This window comes from Vipera berus, assembly GCF_964194415.1.
Source record: "Vipera berus genome assembly, chromosome: 4".
NCBI lineage: Eukaryota > Metazoa > Chordata > Lepidosauria > Squamata > Viperidae > Vipera > Vipera berus.
The window spans coordinates 12803501-12828806 of record NC_138206.1 but is presented as its reverse complement, the minus strand read 5'-3'; the positions used below and the strand labels follow the sequence as shown (position 1 = coordinate 12828806).

At 42.5% G+C, this 25306-nt stretch overlaps 1 protein-coding gene across 2 annotated transcripts in view; it reads left to right on the top strand.

Moving 5' to 3' along the window:
- SMCO4 (single-pass membrane protein with coiled-coil domains 4) overlaps positions 1–11198 on the top strand; it is a 58119-nt gene extending 46921 nt beyond the window's left edge. For both annotated transcript variants that reach the window (XM_081326909.1, XM_081326910.1), the window contains 2 exons: positions 5328–5421; positions 10416–11198. In XM_081326909.1, the coding sequence (XP_081183035.1) occupies positions 10549–10728 (180 nt within the window). In that variant the 5' untranslated portion in view covers positions 5328–5421; positions 10416–10548 and the 3' untranslated portion in view covers positions 10729–11198. The remainder of the gene's footprint in view (positions 1–5327; positions 5422–10415) is intronic.
- The last annotated feature ends 14108 nt before the right edge of the window (positions 11199–25306 follow it).

Here is a 25306-nt window from a genome sequence, read left to right as displayed (position 1 = left end):
CCGCCGTGTGCAAAAAAAAAAAAAGTTCAATCAATCAATTTCAACTTCTCATGGGGAAAGAAAAGATCTCGCAAAGTTGGAATTGATGGATTGAACTTTTTAGTCCCACCCAGTCTGCCGTTACCACTGCAGCCACGCCCACCCAATGGGCCACACCCACCCAATGGGCCACGCCCACTTGGCACCCAATGATACATAAGTGGGTTTGGGGTTGCAGTTCGGGCACTCAGTCTCTAAAAGGTTTGCCATCATTTATATAGGTAGTCCTTGACTTACAACCATAATTGAAACGCAAGCTGCTTATTGAGTCTTGCCCAATTCTATAACCTTTTTTTTTTAAACTGCCGCTGTGAAGCGAATCATCGCAGTTTTTAAGTGAAACGTGGTTGTTAAGCAAGTCTGGCCTCTCCCATTGTCTTTGTTTGTTGGAAGCTGGCTGGGAAGATTTCAGATGGTGATCCCATGACCGAAGGATGCTGAAACTGCCGTAAATACTTGATGGTTGCTAGGTGCCCAAATTTTGATCACGTAACCCTGGGGATGCTGCAATGGTTGTAAGTGTGAGAACTGGTCATAAGCCACTTTTCCAGTGCTGTTGTAACTTCAAACAGTCGCTAAACGAATACAGGTAGTCCTTGACGTACGACAAGAAATGACCCCAAAATTTCGGTTGTTAAGCGAGATATTTGTTAAGTGAATTTTGCCCCATTTTATCACCTTTCTTGCAACAGTTGTTAAGCTGGTAACATGACTGTTAAGTGAATCTGGCTTCCCCATTGGCTTTGCTTGTCCGAAGGTCGCAAAAGTGGGGTCACATGACCCACCCAGGACACTGCAACCGTCATAAATATGAGTCAGTTGCCAAGTGTCTGTATTTTGATCAGGTGACCAGGGGGATGCTGCAATGGTCGTGTGAAAAATGGTCATAAGTCACTTTTTTCAGTGCCATTGTAACTTCAAACGGTCACTCTATTTTTTTTTTATTAAAGAGTTTTACAATATTTTACAATGTATCCCCAAATCCCTCCCACCCCAACCCCCCCACTTCCCCCCCCACTTCCCAGAGCTAAATACAGGATTATAGTTACAACAATCATATTCTAAATAAAAATTTACACAATATACAATCAACCAAATTCGTACTGCGCTTTAACTCTCTCTTAGCATAACTACTAACAATAACAGAACCGTTGTAAGTCGAGGACTACATCTAGAGCACCACAAGCTGGCCTGACAGGGCATGCTGTTTAAAAGGCCTGGAAAGGCAGTAGTCCACGTCATCTGGGGAGTTATTATTGCAAGAGCGTCTGATATACTCCAAGCCGCTGTAATGTTGTCTTACATTTCAGCGATGCTGTGAGGGAAAATGAGAGAAAGGTTAAGTCCTACCATTTTGCACTCAAAGGCTGAGAAGTGAATATTAGGAAGTAGGTTTACATGAATAGTGATCATGGATTATTAGAGTGTAGAGGTAACCTCAACTTAACAACAGTTTGGTTAGTGACCTTTCAAAGTTAACAACAGCACTGGAAAAAAGTGATTCATGACCATTTTTCACACAACCGCCGCAGGCTCCCTGTGATCCAAATTCAGACGCTTGGTTCTAACTTTCCAAATTCTTCCTTCAACTTTAACTGTTGTTGTTTCTTTTCTTTATTCTTTTTAGCGGTATAGGTTATAGCCAACCCTCTGAAATATGCTCTATCCGTATCCCACACATTTTGAAACGGCGTTTCTTCTTGTTTATTTTGAAGAAAAAATCCATTTCCTTTTTCGCTCGTTGTATAAATTCTTTTTCTTTCAGTATAGATTTTTTTCAAGGACCATCTTAATTTTTGTGCGGATCACCTTTTGCGACCGTCTGCCGAGCAAAGTCAGTGGGGAAGCCAGATTCCCTTAACAACTGTGTTACTAACTTATCAACTGCAGTGACTCACTTAACAACTGTGGCAAGAAAGGTCGTTAAATGGAGCAAAAGTCACTTCACAACTGTCTCATTTAAGAACAGGAATTTTGGGCTCCATTGCGGTCATAAGCTGAGGACCACTTGTATTTCCTCCCTTCCCTTTCGCGTCTTCCTAGAGAAGGTGTATGAGACCTAGAAAGCCATCTCCTGACGTTGGGAACTATTCAAATCTCCTTGAATGTCCCTTTTTTCCTACTTTCCATCATTCTGGCTCGAGGCAGAGATGAAACTCATTTTTCCCAAATGCAATTGGAAAGCATGGAAACTCTCAAATCTACCCTTACGTTAAAAGCAATGTTTTGCTAATAGCGGGTCAGTTTTGATTTAGGCCTGTAATTTGCCAAGGAAGAAAAAAATGCTGCTCATGCCTTCTCAAGGATAGTAATTTTGTACGTTGTCCTAATTTTCCGAGAATTGCTTTGCATATAACTAAAAGCTTGTTTACCCTTGAAAGTATGGAACTGGAAGTAGAGGAGAAATAATTATACTGGCTCATGGAAAATTTGCCCAAAAGAAATGTATTTTTGTAGCAAACAAAAGGGTGTGTTACATGTTTCCTGCTTTTCTTCTTTTTGCTGTTGAAAGTCAATTTCTTTATTTTAGCTGTGTGTTCTGTATTATAAATATATCACTACAAACTAAGATTTGCAAATCAACCTTGATCCCTGATCTAAAACTTTCCATTGTTAAGAGTTAATATGGATTCTCATCAGCATTAGAATATTGCACCATGATCAACGCTTTATAGTTTATACTCTATAGAGCTCCAGCATCGTATTTTGATTTAGCCATGATTTTCATGGATGTCAAGGTGAGAAATCCAATAATTGTGGAACTATCACTTTTACTATCATCACTTAATATAGTGTTGCTGTTCAGATCAATGTTCTAAACAAGATTTGTTTTATTAAATTTATAATAACAGGGATGCAGTTATTAAAAAAAATAGTCCAGATAGATGTGAAACAAATATTATGGAAGCCTAGGGGGAAAAAGGTTAGACTGAGGTTAAAAATCTAAGCATAAAATGAGATTTTCAACAAAATACTGCTATATAATATGCCTCTGCTAGAATTCTAGGCAGCTACAGTCCTCAACACGGGCAACTGGATTTTATCACATTTTTTGCTGCAGTCGTTAAGTAAACCCATGGTTCGCTATGGGACCAGTTTTGCTAAAAAACAGAAGTAACCACAACCAGTAAAACTATTGTAAATCGTTGTGTAACCATGGGATGCTGTTGCAGCCTGTAATGGAGCCAGCAGATGCCCATCTAGGCAGCCATGTTGCCAAATTCAGTCACGTGACTGCGAGTGGGGAGGGGGAAACCATCAGAACTTTGAATTCGCCTGTACGTTAAATGTTACATTTATTTGATATTTGGATCACCTTTTTTCTCTTTTTTTGTACACCATTTTTTTTTCTTTTTTGTTGTTAGTGTGACTAACAAAAGTATGCTTTTGTTTTTTGTTTTGTTTTGCTTTGTTTGTTTTTCTCTTTTGTATTTTACCGGTTATGATAAAACAATAAATAAATTTTCAAAAAGAACTTTGAATCCGGGTCATAAGTAGCCCCCAGGTAAGGTCTGTTGTAACTTTGAATAGTTGCTAAGTGATCGGTCGTAAGTCAAGGATTACCTGTACATTCTCTATAGATCAGGGGTGTCAAACTCAATTTCATTGAGGGCCGCATCAGCATTGCAGTTGCCCTGGGGGGGGGCTGGGTGTGGCCAGGGTGGGCGTGGCCTACTGGGTGGGCATGGCTGGAGTGGGAATGGCCAGCTCTACATCGTTCGTGTTAAGGGTGCCTGTGGGGGCCTGGGCAGGAGTGGGACAGATCTGAGGGTCTCTGGCAGGAGGAGATGGGACCGGGGCAAGTGCCAAGGCATGGTCCACCGGAGGAGCCTCACTGTTCCTCTCAGGCCATGGGGGGGGCCTGGACGGTGGCGTGGAGGTCAAATGCCTAGCTCAGCCCTCAAGCACCCACGGCACCAAGCCCAGCCCCACTTCCCCAAGGGGGTGCCCAGCTGCATTTACCTCCTCCTCCTCAAGGCTGCTGCTGCTGTGCTTGCTCTCCTTAGCCAGGTTGCTCATGATGGGTACGAGGGCAAAATCAAGAGGGAGGCCCATTCCCTCTCCATGTGAGGAGACCTGGCTTTGTATCCAAAGCTTCCTTAACAATAGGGAGAACCCCCCCCCAGCATAGGCCAGGAGGAGGGGGCAAGGGGATGGTGAAAGGGCAGCAGGGCAGGACTAAGGTAGGACTTCCCTCAGACCTTCCCTCTCCTTCCTTCCTTCCAAAGAACAGAGTGGTGGGAAAATATTTGAGATGAGGGAGGGAGAAAAACAGGCAAGAAACGCAGCTGGGGAAGTGTCATCCTTCGTGAGGAATGAAGAAATGCACCATTGCTTGGAAATGGCCAGCACATGGCCCTCGCCCACTTCACATATCCAACTTGGTGGGCTCTGGGGGAGGGGATGCCATGAGCAGCATGAGAGTCAATGTTACCTGCACAATGCTGCCCAGCCCCGAACCTGCCTGGTTTTGGCAGGCAGCGGGGTGCTTTCCTCACAGTGCTGAGAGGCTAAGCCGGGCGGCATGAATCTGAAGAGAAGCACAATGCTGCCCAGCCCCTAGCCTGCCCGAAGTAGGCAGGGCCATGTGCTGGCCACTTCCAGGCAATGGTGCATTTCTTCATTCCTCACAAAGGGTGATACCTCCCCAGCATGCGCCGAGGGGGCAATGCTGACACGGCACTGGCCGGTCCCTCACTGTTTTCAGATGGCCTTGTGGAGCTAAGACTGAATGTATTTCAGCATAGATGGCCACCACAAAATTGTACATTGGCTCCCGGCCAGCCAGGGCCGGGGCCAAGACAGCGGGGGCCGTTCCCTTACTGTTTCCAGGATGGCTTCGCGGGCCACATGAAACCACTTCGCGGGCCGCATCCGGCCCCCGGGCCTTGTGTTTGACATGTCTCCTATAGATGCTCTATCCTATTTCTGTATAGGGCTTAAATATATTTTTTTTCTTCCATTCAATCATGTACGATTCTTGGAGACTGCCTGGACAGTCCCCACAGTTTTCTTGGCAAAGTTTTTCAGAAGCGGTTTGCCAATGTCGCTTTCTTAGGGTTGAGAGAAAATGACTGGCCCCAAATCACCCAACTGGCTTCATGCCCAAGGCGGGATCGGAACTCACAGTTTTCTGGTTTCCAGCCTGATGCCCTAACCACCAAATTCTCAAAGGTTTCATTACTTTTTAATAGTTCTATTAGGATTTATAATCAATTGTTCTATTAAGCTATCCATGGAAGTTCCTAGGCCAATTTTCTAAAATAAAGTTATTTATTTTCTTTCAGCATGAATGTCTGTTTGTTGGTGGCGTGAGCCAGTGTTTTGGAGAAAACAAGACTTTAGAAACAGGAACTATAGAAAGAGAACTTCCAGCCAAAGGTAAGCCCTGGGATATTTTATGAGATTTGGCAATAGTTTTACACAGTGCTTTTTTTGTAAAAGAAAAAGGTGCCGGAACTCACACATGTCATACAACCCGCCTTGCCTACCCTACAAGGTTCCATCCAAAAAAGGTGCCGGAACTCCGTTCTGAGCGTTCTATGAGAAAAAAAGCCCTGGTTTTACAGAAAGAGAAAGGTTTCTCTGTGGGTCATCTCCGACTCTAGGGCACAGTGTTCATCTCCGTTGCGTGGCCAAGTGATACCTATTAATCTACTCGCACTTGCATGCTTTCAAACTGGTAGGTGAACAGGAGCTGGGGCACATAACAGGAGCTCCCCCTGTTGCACTGAACTCAGATCTCGAACCTAAGTTGTCAAGCTCTCCAGTTGACAAACTCAGCGTATTTAACCACTGAGCCATCGTACAGAATTAAAGAGTTCTACCTAATTTTATCATTTCAGCACTGTGAGGCCCCTGAAATTGACACACTTGGAAATGTGCCAAGAGTTTTTCAGGCTTTGCTTCTTGACCGTGTGGTACCGCAAGCAGCCGTAAATGTGAGCTGATTGCTGAGCATCCAAGCTGCAATCACAAGACCGCAGAAACGCATATTTTCTCTTAATATCCTTAGTGAGATTGTGGGTGTTATAAAGTCAAGTTGATTATTAGGCTGCAAGCCACTCAGCGCTCACTTAAAAGAAAACCAAGCTGCCGGAAAAACAGGCTTAAGCATCCATTCCAAAGCTTTTCAGATAGATATGAATCTATTTTTATGTAGTAACCATAACAATTTAGCTTTCAGCTCAAATCTGTGTTGGAAGCATGAGTAATAATAGTGGTCTTTAACAACTTAAGGTTAAACAATTATAATAATGGGCACATATATTGCTTTTTTTAGTCTTTAAATTACCACACTGTAATTCTGTGTAGAATAACCCTAAAAATTATAGAGGAACTAGCAGTTTGTCTAAAGCTCTGTAGAGACTTTATATGAGGCCAAAGTTGAATGGAATTTGGTCATTCCTTGTTCACCGTTTTAGTTGCTGCTTTACTCCAGAGTTGGCAATCACTGGATTTAGTTAAGTTTAAATGAGATCCCAAAAAATGCCTATTTTGAAAAGCCAAACAATAGCAGAAAAGTTGTGGTACATCGTGTTGGTTCATTATTTGTTTTCTTAAATCTCTGTGGCTGCCCATCTCATCCAGGGGGCTCCGAATAAAAGAAAGTCAAATTTAAACCACAACAGCTTGTGATTCTGTCAGCCCATTGCTTTTATGGCCAAGTATTTGGCGCTCCAATATTTCACTTCAGTTCGTAATTTAAGGCCCTATTCATCACGCATCTGCTCGCAAGTTACGTTTCACTGACTTTTGTGAGGCTTAAGCAAAACTGTAGCTTGAATCTATCAGAAAGAACTTCAGGCTGAGGTGTTTATTTGTAGGCACTCCAAGCCAGGAAATGAGGAATCTTTAGGTTGTTGAGGTGATGAAAAGAGAAGAAAAAAACAAAGAGCCAAACACATTCAGTTTTATCTATTATTATTTATTAAAATTATATGCCGCCCATCTCACTCTGCAAAGCAACTCAGAGCGGTTTACAATTAAAATTTCTTTACTGATTTCAGCACAGGAAAGGTGTATTTTGTACACAATCTGTTTGTTGAGACTTGGGTGCAGACAGTCCTCGACTTTGTTTAGCAAGTGTTCAAAGTTACAAGAGCATTCAAGAAAGTGACTTATGACTAGCCCTCCCACTTGCAACTGTCACAGCATCCTGATGGTCACATGATCAAAATTGGGGCGCCTAGCAACAGCATATATTTATGATGGTTGCAGTGTCCTGGGGTCACGGGATCCCCTTTTGCGAACTGCTGACAAGCAAAGTCAATGGGGAAGACAGATTCACTTAACAACAGGGTTACTAACTTAACAACTGCAGCGATTCACTTGACAAGTGTGGCAAGGAAGGTTTGAAAATGGGGCAAAGCTCACTTGGCTGCTGTTTTGCTTAGCAATGGAAACTTTGGGCTCAAGTGTGGTCGTAAGCCGGGGACCACCTGTACTGCAATTATGACGGATATATCAAGAGAGATATTGTATTGGATGTATAATTAATAGGCCTGTTGATGTACCCCAAAACCTTTCCAGACATTCTCTCTAAAGCAGGGGTCTCCAACCTGTGGGCTGCAGCCCAGTAGTGAGCCGTGGCCACTGGGCCACGTTGAGGGATGGCCACTGCACAGGCGTGTGTACGTGCACTCACTTCCCACACTCGCATTAGCCCCGCCCTGAGCATCCCACCAGCGCTAGCATCGCCCCGCCCAACATCCCACCGGCCCTAGCGCCGCTCTAGCGCTGCTTCGAGCATTCCACGGCACTAGCGCCACCCTGCCCCTGAACGTCCTACAGACACTAGTGCCACCTCATTTGCAGCGCACACCCTCACGTGGCCCATTTGTTTGTGCGCATGCGTGGCCCATTTGCATGCGCATGTGCGCTCACGTGTGGCCCATTTGTGTGTGCGTGCGCGTGCATAACGGTGCCTGCCTCCTTTTCCGGGCCGCCAAACCAAAAAGGTTGGTGACCTCTGCTCTAAAGAAAAAAAATAACCCAACAAAAAATAAAATAGTATAATATGGACTATATTTCATACATTTGATTTAAACTAGGTTAAACTTGATTCAGTGCTTTCCTGAGGCCTCCTACTTCTTTGTCCCAGTCCAACCCATTTTGGTGATTGCATCCCTGGCATGGCATTCAAAGGCCTGTAATTGTAGAGCTGGGTGCAATAGAGATTTGTGCCATCGTGCACCATTCACTGCAGATAAAGTAGATTCTACATAATTTTCATGTTATGTTGTTTTAGCATTCATTATGATTGTGACAGTGATGGGTGTTAAGAGAGATGCTGTCAGTTCCACCTTTTCAACTTAGCTTTTTTTAACCAGCATAAAAGCCTCAAATGACTGTTTTGATCCAGCTTCTGAAACAGAAGCCAAACTTTATATATATACACACAGACACACACACAGACACAGACACACACACACACGCAAACACACATGGAAATTATATACATATACATTTTTTAGCTTTTACATGTCCACAAAACATGTTAAAATGTTTCTTCTGATTCATATTTCCAACATGTACTTGAAGTGTCGTTATGTGTTCTGGGCATTTACTTTGATCACATATACCAACAGTCCATCATTTTATAAAAATTTTCTTTATGATTGCAACGTAGTATGATTTTCAGTTCTTTAAGCCACATATTTTCCACTATCCATTTGTATATTATAACCTAAATGAGGTTATAATCTACTTTATCAAACATTTTTTCACTTCTTCTTGTTTCAAATTTTAATAAAAGTTTATATATTTTACCAATTGCATGTTCATCATTTGTACCCAATTCTATTTCAGACTCCAGACTCTTTTGCCTACTTTAAATCTTTGTAATAACAGTAAATAAGGAAACTTTTGACAACTATATCCCTCTACCTCCAGTTCTTCTCAATTTATTTTACATTTCCCTTGACAAAATTCTGTTATCTCACGATAAGTTAGTTTTTTGTGTTTATTTCTCATGTATAAAATGCTTGTGCTGAGAGCCACAAACGTGTTTTCAGGTACAACCTGAATTTGTATCTATTCTGTATTTTTGACATGGAATGTCTAACATAATGATTTTTTTTAAAATGCACATTAACCTTGACTATATTATACTACAAATAGTCATGCTACCCAGATTCGAATCCTGTCCCTCTAATTCCAAGACCCTTTTATTTCTCAGCCACACAACAAAGTTGCATCTCAAGCTGAGTTTTTAGAAGTACGCTGGAGGCCAAGTGAAAGATTTGCAAATCTTTGCAACTGTCAGCACATGAAAAACAGCTTGATTCCCATAATCCAAATTAGCAAAATCCTGCTAATTCATTTTTATAGGTAAAGCAGGTTTTACATTTTCTGGTAAGGATATGGCCTACGGGATAAAGATATGGGTCTATATACTGTGACTACAGATGTAGACCAATATCTTATCATAAGGTGTTTTTGCCAGACACGGAAATAAATGCTGAAAACTGGCAAAAAAAAGTCACAAATTGTGGTCATGTGATTGCAGGATGCTGCAAACGTACATAAAAGTGAGCTAGTTGCCAAGCACCCAAAATGAGACCATGTGACTATGGTATATATGTGTGGCTGTCATAACTTTGAAAACTGGTCATAGGTAGCTGAGGTCCATTGTAATTTCAAATGGTCTTAAATCGATGACTACTTGAATAGCATAGTGGAAAAATATTCATGACACCTGAAATATACACTGGTAATCTCAGGGACTAGGAGATTTTACTTTAATAATATTGTAGCCTCTTCTCTCCATATATAATACATAATCTGGAACTTAAAATCCCAGTACATCAATAACCTACCAACTTGGATAAGTCTAGATAACAAGACTTTGTAGAAATAAGGACAGGTTTTGTGTATCTTTATTGATTTCTTCTACTTGTCTCTTTGGGTAAATAACATTTTGCAATCTCAAAGATTTCAGTGTTCTTGCTAAATAAACATGAAAACTCACAGGCTGTTTACTGAAATATGATGAGTAGCTCTCCCACTACTATCATCGTTTTTTAAAAAAAAATCGATTATAGATATGGGAGGAGCTTGCCTATTCACAGAAAGGCATAGCTATCTCATAAAAAAGGTTAAAAAATTGGCAGCTTTTGGAAACACTTTAGGGGGTCAGCTCCCAGCTGCATAGGATGTATTTCTCAGTATTAACCCTGTCACTCTTGTTCACCAACACCAGGAGTTTCCAAACTTGGCCAACTTCAACTCCCAGAATTCCTCAGTCAGCTATGCTGGCTGGGGAATTCTTGGAGTTGCAGTCCATAAGTCTTAAAGTGGCCACATTTGGAGGCCTCTGACCAACACCATCAACCTCCACCAGACTATCCTTTTTTCTCTTTTCTATCTTCCAGGTTTTTATACAGGACCCCATCCAAGGCCAAGAAGGACGAGGTTGACCAGAAGAAGCATCTCTTGGTTGCGCCTTTGACACCTCTTGGCTACTTGGTTCGATTTCCTTGACGAGAGATCCAGAAAGGAAGGAGAATGAGACAGCTGAAAGGGAAGCCCAAAAAAGAGACATCCAAAGACAAAAAGGAGAGAAAGCAAGCAATGCACGAAGCCCGTCAGCAAGTCACAACTGTGGTGCTTCCCACCTTGACTGTGGTGGTGCTTTTGATTGTGGTGTTTGTTTACGTGGCCACCCGCCCCAATACAACTGAATGACATGGATTTAGAACTGTGCCCCTTGGGTGGGCATGCCAAGGCCCAACAACTAATCAAAGCCCCCCTCCCCCAGGGGATCCTTTTTAAATCACTGTTATTAATAATCCTTTTAACAAAGGAATCCTCTTTCTCTGACTTAATTCACAGTCCACAGTTGCTCTGGTGGAAGGTAACATAGAACATACTTGTTTTGCAGGGACACAAAGTATGTTTTATTGTCTAGCATAATGTGCCTTTTAGACCTCAACAGTCTCTTGCTCACTCCTAAAAGGGGGATTCTGTTGCTTTTGGAAATTTGTATAAATCAGCTTTGAGTTTGTCAGCAGCATTGCTCCTGTCAAGTTCTTGTATGTTGGCTTCACAGCTGCCAAAGAAGTGGGTCTTCCCCTTCTGTTGTGATTATATAATGGCATTTGAAAATCTTTGATTAAAAAAGTATTTATTTTTGGAATAAAGAGAACGCGTCTTACATAAAAGTCTTTCCTCTTGATTTCCTCTTGAAACAGTTCTGTTGCGGAAAATGACAGAGAATTAGATGATGTTTTCCTCAGAATTAACCCAGAATATAAACAGAATACTTCCTTTCTCCATATGAGGCTTTACCAATGAATAATTTAAGATAATTCTTAAGTTCACATCAGATACTGTATGTTTGCTCTACTAAAATAGTAGGAATTTCAGACAGCATTAATGTTGATTTTTTAAAAATGTCTAAACTTTTTTTTTAAAAAAGTCCTACTTTTCTAACATCATCCAGAAGAGGCTAACTTTAAGGTATTTTATTTCTAAAGAATTTAAGTTTCTAATCCCTGTTTCAGATTGGCATTGAAAGAATCATAGCAAATAATCCATTGCAACACCACAGTTGCATGTGTTTAATTATTAGCTTTGACTTACAACCTGGTGGTAACATTCTGAGCTGAACTAAGTTTTCAATTTGCTCTTCAAACATAACCTGTGTTAATCCTGCCAAAACTGGTTTAAAGTAATGCATTGGCTGTGCTTACGAAGGTAGTCCTCAAGTTACAACTGTAATAGAACCCAACAGTAGTAAAGCAGGTAATCACATGACCCAAACTGTCTTTTTTATGGCAATCGTTAAGAGAACAGCAGTCGTAAAGCGAACCTATTGTCTGCTATTGGTAAATTTTGCTGAAAACGAAGTAAATTCCAGTTACACCAACAACATCATAAAAAGTAGCCATGTGGGTGCAGGACACCGCAGATGGCTGTAAATACGGGCCATCTGCCAAGCAACCAACACGGTCATATGACTATGGGGTAGGGCACCTTTGGGGGGATGTCCATCATAACTTCAAATGGTCACTAAGCAGTCGGTCCTAAGTTGAAGACTACCTGTATATCATAACAATTCTGGGAGTTGAAGTCCACGAGTCATAAAAGAGCCAAGGTTGCCTACCTCTGAGGTAAACTAAATTACAGTACAACTTGATGACTTCATCCGGTATACTAAAACAATGGCTTACCACATGATGAAATGCAAATACCCAAGCTCTTTTTAGTCTAATTGACTACGTGGTGGGATCCAAATTTTGAGATACAGTGCAGTAATAAGGGAAGGTAACCCAGCTCTTTCATATGCCTATAGTCAGAGTATACTTAAAATAGGGTCTCCAAATCCTTAAAGATAGCCAAAAGACAGCCCCTAAATTTGGCTTGGCGCATTTTGGTGAAATTATGATATTTTAGGAGTCTTCGTCTGATAACATCAATTTTTAAAAAATAGAAGAGTGAAAGCTGAAGCAGAAACGTAGTTTTTCGCCTTTTCATTTAGACAAAAGACCAATAAGGGGCACTGAGTTCACTCCACAATAAACTGTATTTTATTGAATAAGCCCTACAATGCTGTTAAGTATCCATAAAATTCATGAACTGGTTGTAAACATCATACTAAGCTTTAATGTGGTATGCGTAATGTGGTATACTTAGCCTTAATGTGATTTTAGCTTTAGGCATTGTGTGGCCTGTTTGTCCTTAACAAAAAAGCCCACATGACAGGAATTGCTCTAATTAGTAGGGATATGGTTGATAAACAATAAATAAACAGCGGTTAAAAAAGAAAATGCAAAAATATTTACTGCTTAGAGATCAATCTAACACACATTAACAGAATAACAGAGTTGGAAGGGTCATTGGGAGTCTTCTATATAGTCCAGGGGTAGGCAATCTTGGCTCTTTTATGACTCATGGACTTCAACTCCCAGAATTCCTGAGCCAGCCATGCTGGCTCAGGAATTCTGGAAGTTGAAGTCCACGAGACATAAAAGAGCCAAGGTTGCCTACCCCTGATCTAGTCCAACCCACTGCTCAAGCAGGAAATCCTAGTTTATAGTTGTCCAATAGTAGTCCAATCTCTTCTTAAAAACCTCCAGGGTTGGAGCACCCGCAATTTGTTCTGTCAGGAAATTTCTCCCTAATTCTAGGTTGCTTCTCTCCTTGATCCAAAAGTGGTTTTTCACGAGGCAACCGAAAAAGCACCTATGGGACAACCATGACCTGGATGACTAAGAATCTCCATAGACATTCTCTCCTTGATTAGTTTCCATCCATTGCTCCTCGTCCTGCCTTCAGGTGCTTTGGAGAATAGCTTGACTCCCTCTTCTTTACAGCAAAATTTGAAAAAAGTTCCTGACTTAGCATACAGTAATAGGAATTTTAAAAAGCAAAGCATTTCACTAGTACAATTTTCAAGCTGTTTTTCCCCCCTTAACTTGAAGTGATGCTGGGAGAATTGGAGTGATTTATTAGAATCATTTTAACAGAAAAATCTCATTGCTGTTTTTTTCCTACCTCATCATATGACCAAGCTACCAGAAGTGCTTATTACCTGATAAAGCCATTTTACATATATTTCTAACCACCTTTTTTTCCCTTTGCACAAATCCACTTATAGCATGGTGTTACGGCTTGCAATGCAATCTTATCATGAATCTTATCGTGACTTCAAGCATTTAGAGAGGCAATTTTTTTGTAATTTTATTACCTTTCAATTCAGAATCTTCAAAGTGAGGATATGGGAAAATGGGTATTTAAGTTTTATGTTACTGAACCAAATCCAGGATTTATTTATTTCCTTCCTCTTTATAATCTTTGTCTAAAGATTCCTACATATATTACTAAGGTCCCATACAGTATTTGGCCTCAAAATTTAAATTGTGCCAATGGAGGTGTCATCCTCAAAAGGTATATCAAACATTTATACAAAGATGATAAAGAACAAAAAGTGGGGAAAAGGGTGCTTTTTTAAGAATTGAGAATTAATAATACCAAGGGTATTACAAGGAGGAACATCCCAACTCTCAGGGAAGTATTAGCATGATTACTAAAGCTCCTAAAATAAGCTACGTGTTGCAAGGCTTACTGTAGTTTTTTTTAAAGAATATAATAGTTATAGCCATAGTACAGGCAGTCCTCAATGTATAACCACAACTGAGCCCAAAATTTCTGTTGCCAAGTAAAAATTGTTAAGTGAATTTTACGACTTTTCTTGCTCCTGTTGTTAAGTGAGTCACTGCAGTTCTTTAAATTATTAACACAGTGAATTGTTAAGTGAATCTGGATTTCCCCATTGACTTTGCTTGTCAGAAAGTTGCAAAAGGTGATCCCATGATCCCATGACACTGCAACCGTCATAAATATGAGTCAGTTGGGTATACAGGTAGTCCTCATTTAACGACCACAATTGGGACCGACAACTCTGCTTTTAAGCAAAGGACCGCTAAGTGAAAGTCACATGATCCTAACTATGCTTACAATTTTATTTCAGTTTTCCTTTGTTCCTTGCTAGAGTAGTCGATTTACAGCAGTTCATTTAGTGACCATTCAAAGTTACAACGGCACTGAAAAAAGTGACTTCTGCCCATTACTCATATTTGTGACCAGTGTAGCATCCCCGTGGTCATGTGATCAAGTTTCAGATGCTTGGCAACTGACTCATGATGGTTGCCGTGTCATGGGGTCATGTGATCACCTTTGGCAACTTTCTGACAAAGCCAATGGGACTACTATACAGATAGTCCTCACTACACAAGTAGTCCTCAACTTACAACAGTTCGTTTAGTGAATGTTCAAAGTTATAACAGCTCTGAAAAATGTGACTTATGAATGTTTTTCTCAGTTATGACCTTTGCAGCATCTCCATGATTATGGGATCAAAATTCAGACGCTTGGCAACTGGTTCATATTTATGACCGTTGCAGTGTCTCGGGGTCATGTGATTACCTTTTGCGACCTTCTGACAAGCGAAGTCAATGGGGAAGCCCGATTCACTTAACAACCGTGTTAGTAACTTATCAAGTTGTTAACAACTTAACAACTGTGGCAAAAAAGGTCACAAAACGGGGCAAAACTCACTTAACCAATGTCTTAACAACACAAATTTTGGAATCAATTGTGGTTGTAAGTCGAGGACTACATGTACACTGAGGTAGAATATCCAGCCTGCACCCACTCGGTAGTGATTTGCTATTTCAAAGTGTCAGGAAAATATTTATGAAGGAGGGGAATTGGATTATAAAAGGATTTATAAGCAGGGCAGAGAGCTCTGAGAGAAATTTGCCTTGCTGGAAATCTATGTGGAGCAGGATGTGAGGCATGGGAGAGACACAGCAGATGTTTCTTTCTTCACATTCTTCCCAAGCCATTTCTCAAAAATTGAAATCGGAAGCAAACAACATTTGGTGTCAGGAGGGGACATGAGCTCAATAGCAATAGCAATAGCATTTAGACTTATATACCGCTCCATAGTGCTTTACAGCCCTCTCTAAGCGGTTTACAAACTGAGCATATTGCCCCCATATTGCCCCTCATTTTACCGGCCTCGGAAAGATGGAAGGCTGAATCAACATTAAGCCAGTGAGGATCGAACCCCTGGCAGTCGGCAGAATTAGCCTGCAATACTGCATTCTAACCTCTGTGCCACCCTGGCTTTGTGAATGAATGATCGGAAGGGGTGGGTGGGGGTGGGATAGAGGAGAGGATCAGACAAAATTTTACTTGATCCTCCATTTTTAGATGGGTTTTATTTCTTTTTTTTTCCCCTCACTATTAATCTGATCTATTTTTTTAGATTATTTTATCCTAACTTTATTGTTTTTATAAACAGCTCAGGTTGGCAAATATATCTAATATTCCTTTCTCCTTCTATTTTTCCAACAACAACCCTGTGTGGTAGGTTGGTCTGAGAGAGAGAGGGACTGGTCCAATCATCCAGCTGACTTTCATGCCTCAAATGGGACTATAAATTATAATCTCCTGGTGATTGGCCCAAAGTCACCCAGCCAGCTTTCATGTCTATGGAGGGACTAGAACTCACAATCTCCTGTTGATTGGCCGAAAGTCACCCAGCCAGCTTTCATGTCTAAGGAAGGACTAGAATTTGTAACCTGGTGCCTTCATCACTAGACCAAGTGAGGAATATAGGTTATATATATATTCCCTTTTCAACATGGCTGGAATCTTAGTACCATCAAAAAACAATGCGGCAGCATAATCAAGCAAAGCTCTTGCAAGCTTCAAAAGTGGTTCCAAAGTTGAGTAAAGCCTGATTTCTTAGAGTTGACTCAGAGTAGGTATATAGCTTAGAGATATTAAGCCAGAGATGTTCATAGGGAAAGAAGGTCCAACAAGTCAAAATGGCAGCTCCATTCTTTTTTCCCCCCACATATTTATTTTATTTATTTATTTATTAGTTGAATTTATATACCGCCCTATTCCCGAAGGACTCAGGGCGGTTCACAGGGCAATTACGGTAAAACAGTGCAGGTTCGCATCCCACCAGGCTCAAGGTTGACTCAGCCTTCCATCCTTCCAAGGTAGGTAAAATGAGGACCCAGATTGTTGGGGGCAATTAAGCTGACTTTGTAATAATGCCGCTCGGGGTGTGTGTGAAAGCCCTAATAAGCAGTCATATACATAGAATGAAGGCTACTGCTAAGCTTGTAAGCCGCCCTGAGTCTTCGGAGAAGGGCGGGATATAAATGGAATTAAAATAAAATAAAAATTAAATTAGTACAGGCCCACAATTCCTAATAACAAAATTAAAATTTTAAAATTAATTTAATATAATTTAATATAATTTAATTAAATACTTTAAAATTTAAAATCCCTCAGTCCAGGCCAGACAATTCGAACAACCAGGTTTTTAAGTCGGGGGCAGTCCGAAGCTCCATCGGCAGTTCGTTCCAAAGGGCGGGCGCACTCACAGAGAACGCCCTCCCCCTGGGAATCACCCGCTGGCAATCTCTAACCGGCGGAACCCTAAGGAGGCCCTCCCTGTGGGCGCGCACAGGACGATGGGAAGCTGATGCTGGTAGCAGGTGCTCCCTAAGGTAATCCGGACCCATGCCATTTAGGGTTTTATAGGTCATCACCAGCACCTTGAATCTCACACATATAAAAATGGCAGGGTTTTAATCTGCCATTTTAACTTTTTGGACCTTCCTCTGCAGGCATCTCTGTTAAGCTTGGAGCCTTAGGGTTCCTGATAGCCCGGGAAGCTCCATAACTTGTGAATAAATTGTAATATTTAAGGTGATAGATGGGGAAAATTGTTAAATTCATGAGCAAAGTCTAGTCTAATAACATTTAAATGAAAGGTGATTAAATCAGTCCAGTGCTAGGTTCATCCGTTTTTTGGGTGGGGGGGACTATGTCCTCCAGCGTAATGGTCTGTAATGAACCTGTTCTGAGTCCCCCTCCCCAAATGCCTGTTATTGGATATAGCCCAATTCATCTGAAAAATCTCATTTCTTTCTCTCCAACACAAGCTGTTTTTGATCTATTTTCCCTCTAGCAATCATTTCCATGCTTCACCTGCAAAATATATCCACCTCCAACAGTACAGTCCTGAGGCTGGGTCACATCTGATTAAAAAGGAAATCACAATATTCTATGCAAAATCTTGATGTCAGTCAAAGCTTGTTTTCAATGTTTTAAATCACCTTGTCATCTGCTGGCAAAACTAAGGCTACCAGTCAGATTAAAACTATAAAACAAATAAGATCGCTTTGGCAGCAAGCTGAAAAATGACAATCAAAAAGGAAGGAGCTAAAAGATATTCCTGTGGCAAGTTCTTAAAGAGATGGGCGTACCAGACCATCTTATTTGTCTCTTGAGAAACCTATATGTGGGCCAAGAAGCAACAGTGAGAACTGGACGCGGAACCACTGATTGGTTCAAAATTGGGAAAGGAGTCCGGCAAGGCTGTATACTGTCACCCTGCCTATTTAACTTATATGCAGAGCACATCACGAGAAAGGCAGGGCTAGATGAATCAAAAGTTTGAATTAAGATTACCGGAAGAAATATCAACAACCTAAGATATGCAGATGATACCACTCTAATGGCAGAAAGTGAAGAAGAACTAAAGAGCCTCGTGTTGCGGGTGAAGAAGGAGAGTGCAAAAGTTGGGTTGAAACTTAACATTAAAAAAACCAAGATCATGGCATCTGGCCCTCTCAATTCCTGGCAAATAGATGGGGAAGAAATGGAGGTAGTGACAGATTTTATTTTCCTGGGCTCCAAGATCACTGCAGATGGGGACTGTAGCCAAGAAATTAAAAGACGCTTGCTCCTCGGGAGGAAAGCCATGGCAAATCTAGACAGCACTCTAAAAAGCAGAGACATCACCCTGTCAACAAAAGCGCGTATAGTCAAGGCTATGGTCTTCCCAGTTGCAATGTATGGCAGTGGAAGCTGGACCATAAGAAAGGCTGAGCACCAAAGAATTGAGGCGTTTGAACTCTGGTGCTGGAGAAGACTCCTGCGAGTCCCTTGGACTGCAAGGCGATCAAACCGGTCAGTCCTAGAGGAGATCAACCCTGACTGCTCTTTAGAAGGCCAGATCCTGAAGCTAAAACTCAAATACTTTGGCCACCTAATCAGAAGGAAGGACTCACTGGAGAAGAGAAGTGTTGTGTCAGTAGCTTAGTTGTAAAAGGGTTTCTGTGAAGCGGGAAGCTCGGTTGCATTTATTGGTTAATGTTTAAACGGCGGGTAATTCCGGGCTGGGGATTGGATACAGTTAAAACGGCCGGAGTATATAAGCCGGAGTTTATCTGACAGTTGACAGTTGACATATGTGTATTAATAAACGTTCTTACTGTTAAACCTCACTGAGTCATTCATCTGTCTGAACCTAACAAGTGGCGACGAAGGTGGGATACACAGCGGACTAGTGAAGGATCGGCGACAATCAGCTGAGCGTAAGGCGGTAAAATTTAAAATACACAGTCAACCGTTGGCGGCCGCGGCGGAATTTAACAAACCTCCGAATGGCGCAACTCGGCTCATTGAAAGAGTTCGATCCAAACTACCCAGAGGATTGGGAAGAATATGTAGGACAGGTCGAAGGGTTCTTGCTCGTTAACGGCATAACCGATGACCGAAAGAAGGCTGCTGCCTTATTGACCATCAGTGGCACACCCGTGTACCGGGTTGCCGTTGGACTCTGTCAACCTATGCCGGTATCGAGCGTCCCGTACGCTGACTTACTGGCCAAATTAAAAGTACACTTTACGCCGAAAAGGTCAGAACTCTATTGGAGGCGTATTTTCGAAAAACGCAATCAGAGACCGGGCGAGTCAATCACAAAATTCGTTGCTGCGGTCAGAGAAGCAGCTTTGCGCTGTAAATATGATAATCTTGAAATCAGGATTCGAGATAGAGTGGTGTTGGGCTTGCGAGATGAACAGTTACAAAATCGTATTATCGCTAAGCCCACCGGCGATCTACAAGAAGTCCTCGATGAACTGTTAACTTATGAATCTATGGGAAGTCGCGACCCCCCCCCGCAATAGCACGGCTGCTTCAGCCGAAATAAATCTAGAAAGCCATGCGGACAGTGGGGAGGTGGATCAACAATGGGAAGCCGACATAGCCGAAGTCACCCGAAGGTTTGGTAAAATGGCGGCAAGACCCTCTCGCAACGAAGGACCAGAACCGGGACGCCGATTACAAACAACAGCACCGCAACGACAACCAAGAGACAACCCGACCAGACCGCGCGACAACGACATCAAATGTGGAAGCTGCGGGGGCAACCACCCCAGAGCAACATGTAGATTCCGCTCTGCCAGATGTAGAATGTGCGGAAAGACTGGCCACATTCAGGCCATTTGCCGTGGTCGTCCCCGAGACAATCGCCTTCACGAAATAGACGTTTGGGCCGAAGGTAAGGTAACCCCCTACCATAGTGGCAATGAGACCCCCAGACCTTTGGCACGTTACCCCAACCGCGGGGAGGTGGCGCGAGTCAACCACATAGGGAAATCTAAAATAAACCATATTCTGAGGCCTAAATTAAAAATCGTAGTCCATTTGCAAGGAATTCCTTGCAAAATGGAAGTCGATTCTGGGGCCTCAGTATCAATAATTTCCAGTGAGACCCTTAAAAACATTGAACTAAGAAGTGGCCGTAAAATTCCACTTAGTTCAACTAAAATTCAATTAGCGGATTTTCAAAAAACCCCAATAAATATTAAAGGAAAGGTCACCCTTAAAGTTAATTATAAAGGGTTTAATGGCTTCTTAGACTTATTAGTCACCGAAGGCCATAGAACTAGTTTAATTGGTCTTAATTGGTTCCCAGCCCTGGGAATTTGGGTCGGGGGAATAAATACTATTAATAATAAGACCCTCAAATCTGTTTGCGATGAATTCGCAGACGTATTTGATGGGTCTTTAGGTAAATACAAAGGGCCCCCAATTAATTTTAATCTAGACCCGACAGTAAAACCCATTAGGCTTAAGGCCCGACGGGTGCCTTTTGCACTAAAGCAAAAAATCGAGGCCGAGCTTGATAAGCTTGTAGGCCTAGGCGTATTAGAACCGGTCGAGGGTGGCTTGTGGGAGACACCAATCGTCACACCCCTAAAACCTAATGGGGATGTGAGGATTTGTGCCGATTATAAAGCCACCCTGAACTTAGGAATGAAAAAGCATGCTTACCCGGTCCCGACGGTGAAACAGGTCCTCGCGACGATCCAGGACGGCGCCATCTTTGCCAAGCTCGACTTGGCGCAGGCGTATTTGCAACTTACTGTTTCCAGGGAAGCTGCTGAAGCTCAAACTATTGTTACCCACAAGGGGGGGTTCCGAGTCCACAGATTGCAATTTGGCATTGCAGCAGCTCCAGGCATCTTCCAGGAGGTGATGGAGAGGACTTTAAAGGGCATACCTGGTGTATGCCCTTACTTTGATGATGTCTTGATAGCTGGAAGAACTGAAGAAATTTTAGCTGAGCGTCTGGAACAGGTACTGGGGAAATTTAGAGAGGCTGGTCTCAAATTAAAAAAGGAAAAATGCTGTATTGGAGTTAAATCCACTGAATTCTTAGGGTTTAGAATAGATGAAATGGGAATACACCCTACAGCTGAAAAAATTAAAGCAATCAAATTAGCTCCTGAACCTAAAAACAAGCCTGAGTTACAAGCCTTTTTAGGGTTAGTCAATTTCTATCACACATTCTTGCCACATAAAGCTGCTATCGCTGAACCATTACACAGACTGTTAGACAGGAAAACCCCATGGCAGTGGCAAGATAAACATAGAATCAGTTTCCAAACCTTAAAAGATATTCTATCTAGCCAATCCACGGTTACACATTTTATAGAGAACAAACCGATCTATTTAGCTTGTGATGCTTCACCTTACGGTGTGGGGGCTGTCATCAGCCACATGGATAGTCAGGGTCACCAAAAGCCAATTGCATACTATTCCAGGACGCTTACCAAAGCTGAACGGAATTATGCACAGATTGATAGAGAAGCATTAGCTATTGTGGCAGGAGTAAAAAAGTTCCATGATTACCTTTACGGTAGGAACTTTACCATATTCACTGACCACAAACCGTTACTGGGACTGTTTACCACTGATAAACAGACACCCCAAATAATGTCTCCCAGGATGCTGAGGTGGTCAATTTTCCTCTCAGCATATTCATTTTCCTTGCAACATAGACCTGGTAAGGAAATGGGTCATGCGGATGCTCTTAGCAGACTACCTTTAACTAACACTGAGGGTGACCCTGCGCCGGTAGGACAAATTCTGTCACTACACGAAATACCTGAATGCCCCTTAACAGCTAGAGAAATAGCTGAGGCCACTAAAAAAGACCGTATTCTCAATAGGGTTATGACCTGGGTACAAGGGGGTTGGCCAAGTAAAAACCCGGACCCTAACTTCACTCCATATTTGAGAAGGAAAGATGAATTATCATCTCACTCGGGTTGTATCTTGTGGGGTAACCGAGTTGTCATTCCTGAACTTCACAGGAATACTGTAATAACAGAATTACATGAGGGTCACCCAGGGATTGTCCGCATGAAGGCATTAGCCAGAAGTCATTTGTGGTGGCCGGGGTTAGACAAGGCAATAGAAGAGTGTGTTTCAGGGTGTTATCAGTGTCAGCGCTCTAGGCCTGAACAGGCACACGCACACACTCATAAGTGGGAATTGGCCAGGAATCCATGGTCTCGGATTCACATTGATTTTGCGGGGCCATTTCAAGGCTTAACCTTCCTAGTGGTGGTGGACAGTTTCTCCCGGTGGTTGGAGGTTGTGCCTGTTACCTCTATGTCATCTGCTAGAACAATTCAGGTTTTGAGGGGCCTCTTTGCCACTCACGGGTTACCTGATGTGATTGTATCGGATAATGGGCCCCAATTCACCTCTGCTGAATTTCAGGATTTCCTCAAGGCCAACTCAATTAGACACGCAACATCGGCACCCTTCCACCCCTCCACCAATGGCTTGGCTGAACGCAACGTGAGAACCACTAAAGACGCCCTGAAGCGAATCATCCGCGGCGATTGGCACCAAAGACTTGCAGACGTCTTGCTGACTCAACACACAACCCCTTGCACGGCTACTGGGAAAAGCCCTGCGGAAATGAGGTGGGGCAGACGGCTAACCACTAAATTGGACAGGTTACATCCTGACAGACTACCCTCAAATGCTGAACCTGACATCCCAAACAGGTCCCTCAACATTGGAGACTTAGTTTGGGCCAGAAACTATGGACCGGGGGACAAATGGGTTCCAGGGGTAGTCATTGACATAACGGGGCCGTTGTCATACACCATTGAGGGGGGAGGGAATAGAGTAAGCAAAAGACATATTGATCAATTAAGGAAAAGGGTTCCCGAAAGTGTGTCAGTCGATGGGGGTCAAATCGAACACAGGGGTGATACTGCATCTTGGCATAACCAAAATGACTCAATAGCTAGTAGGGGGGAAGTGGAAACTCAACCCAGGTTAGCTGTAGCAACTCCACAGCATAGTCAAATTGATTGGGAGTTGTGTACTAGGGACAGGCCAGCGGTGCCTGTACAACAACAACAGCATCACCACCAACAACAACAGCAACAACAGCAACAACAATCAACTAGTAGTGAATCATCAGAGCCAGTGACCCAAAATTCTAGGCCCATAACAATCAGCCAGTCTGTTAACAATGATGTAAGTGGCAAGTCCAATAGATACCCATCAAGGGTCCACAAGCCACCAAAATACTTGAGAGATTACGTCAACAAATAACATCATCTGGGGGGGAAGGGGTGTTGTGTCAGTAGCTTAGTTGTAAAAGGGTTTCTGTGAAGTGGGAAGCTCGGTTGCATTTATTGGTTAATGTTTAAACGGCGGGTAATTCCGGGCTGGGGATTGGATACAGTTAAAACGGCCGGAGTATATAAGCCGGAGTTTATCTGACAGTTGACAGTTGACATATGTGTATTAATAAACGTTCTTACTGTTAAACCTCACTGAGTCATTCATCTGTCTGAACCTAACAAATAGAAGAAGGGGACGACAGAGAATGAGGTGGCTGGATGGAGTCACTGAAGCAGTAGGTGTGAGCTTAAATGGACTCCAGCAGATGGTAGAGGACAGGAAGGCCTGGAGGAACGTTGTCCATAGGGTCGCGATGGGTCGGACACCACTTTGCAGCTAACAACAACAAAAGATATTCCTATATAAAATGGGTACTTGGAGCTATTTGTTAATTTCTGTCCCAACTGAAGAAGAAAAATTATAGAATTCATAAAGGTTGTAGATTTGTTGGACTACATGGGATTTCCAAGGAAGAATTCTGCCTGGAGTTAAGCTTTAGATTTACGTATAGTGTCCACCCAAAAGCTGATATTGGTATCAGACCTGCCACAACTTAAACCTCTAGTTCTATTTGTTGAGAAAGGTATAGTTCAGGGGTAGGCAACCTTGGCTCTTTTATGACTCGTGGACTTTTATTCCCAGAATTCCCAAGCCAGCTATGCTGAGGGGAAAGGGAGAGGTATCCAAGCTGAGCCCATGCTGGCTCAGGAATTCTGGGAGTTGAAGTCCACGAGTCATAAAAGAGCCAAGGTTGCCTACCCTTGGTATAGTTTATTAGAAGTCAAGTATATTGCAGTAATGCATAGCCAGATTGGAGCATCACGGACCAAAATCCTCTAGTTCAACTTTTCCCTCCCTTAGCTGCCTCCCATTGCCCATTCCCATGCGACTAGTCAAGTTCAGGCAGGATGTCTTCCTAATGGTTGGTTCAGGTACAGGATAATACCTAGCTGGTGTGCCACGTGACCTTGAAGCAGCTTCTCAAAGAGATACAGCACTTACTTTCATTTTCCCCTTTGTGTTTCTCCTTCCCTACAGTTCATGGCAGTCTGTCATCATTAATGTGATGAAGTACAAGCAAGCATAAAGTGGCAGCTGACAATGGGTAAGCCATGATCAGATGTGGTCCCCTTGGATGGGACTTCCATTCCTCATTTAATGCCAAAATTCAGCGCAGTCCTTTGCCACTCCCACTGTCAGACCTCAGAGACTTAATGTTTGGAAAGGGCCTCTAGTCCTCAAAAAGGACAGGGCTAACCTCGGGAACAAGAAGTTTGTCAATGAAGAAATTGTTTTTATTATTCATGACTGCTGGATGAATTTCAGATAAAGAAATCAGCAATTCTTTGACCTACTTCAGTGGCATTTTTAAATTCAATTCTCCTTCCTTGATAACAGTGGGTTAACAGAGAGTGAGAAAAAGAGATGACTTGGAAGAGTTTGTACTGAATTTTTAAAGGAAAGAAAGAAAAAAAGGCAGCTCCCTCAGCTTTTGTGCTTTCTCAGGAGCAACTATAAGTCAGAGTGAAGATTAGTTCTCTGAGCTTGTGGGTTGGTTTCCAAACGTTTCATTACCAGACTAGGTAACATCTTCAGCAGAGTTTAGAACACTGTTGGCGTTCTTCTGTTTATAAGTGCTTTGTGTGGTCAGCAGGTCTTGTGACGGTCACATCAGGTGAGGGTCTTGTGATGAATCAAGTGTGGGGGTGTCAGTGAGAGTTTGGTGATGGTTCTATAAGCACCTGTAAGTTCCTTGGTCATTCCCGTTCTCTCCATCCTTCTGCTCTGCTTTCCGTTGAACAGTTTAGCCCAGAGGTGTCAAACTCAATTTCATTGAGGGCCGCATCAGCATTGCGGTTGCCCTCAAGGGGCTGGGTGGGTATGGCCAGGGTGGGCGTGGCCTACTGGGTAGGCGTGGCTAGAGTGCGTATGGCCTACTGGGTGGGCG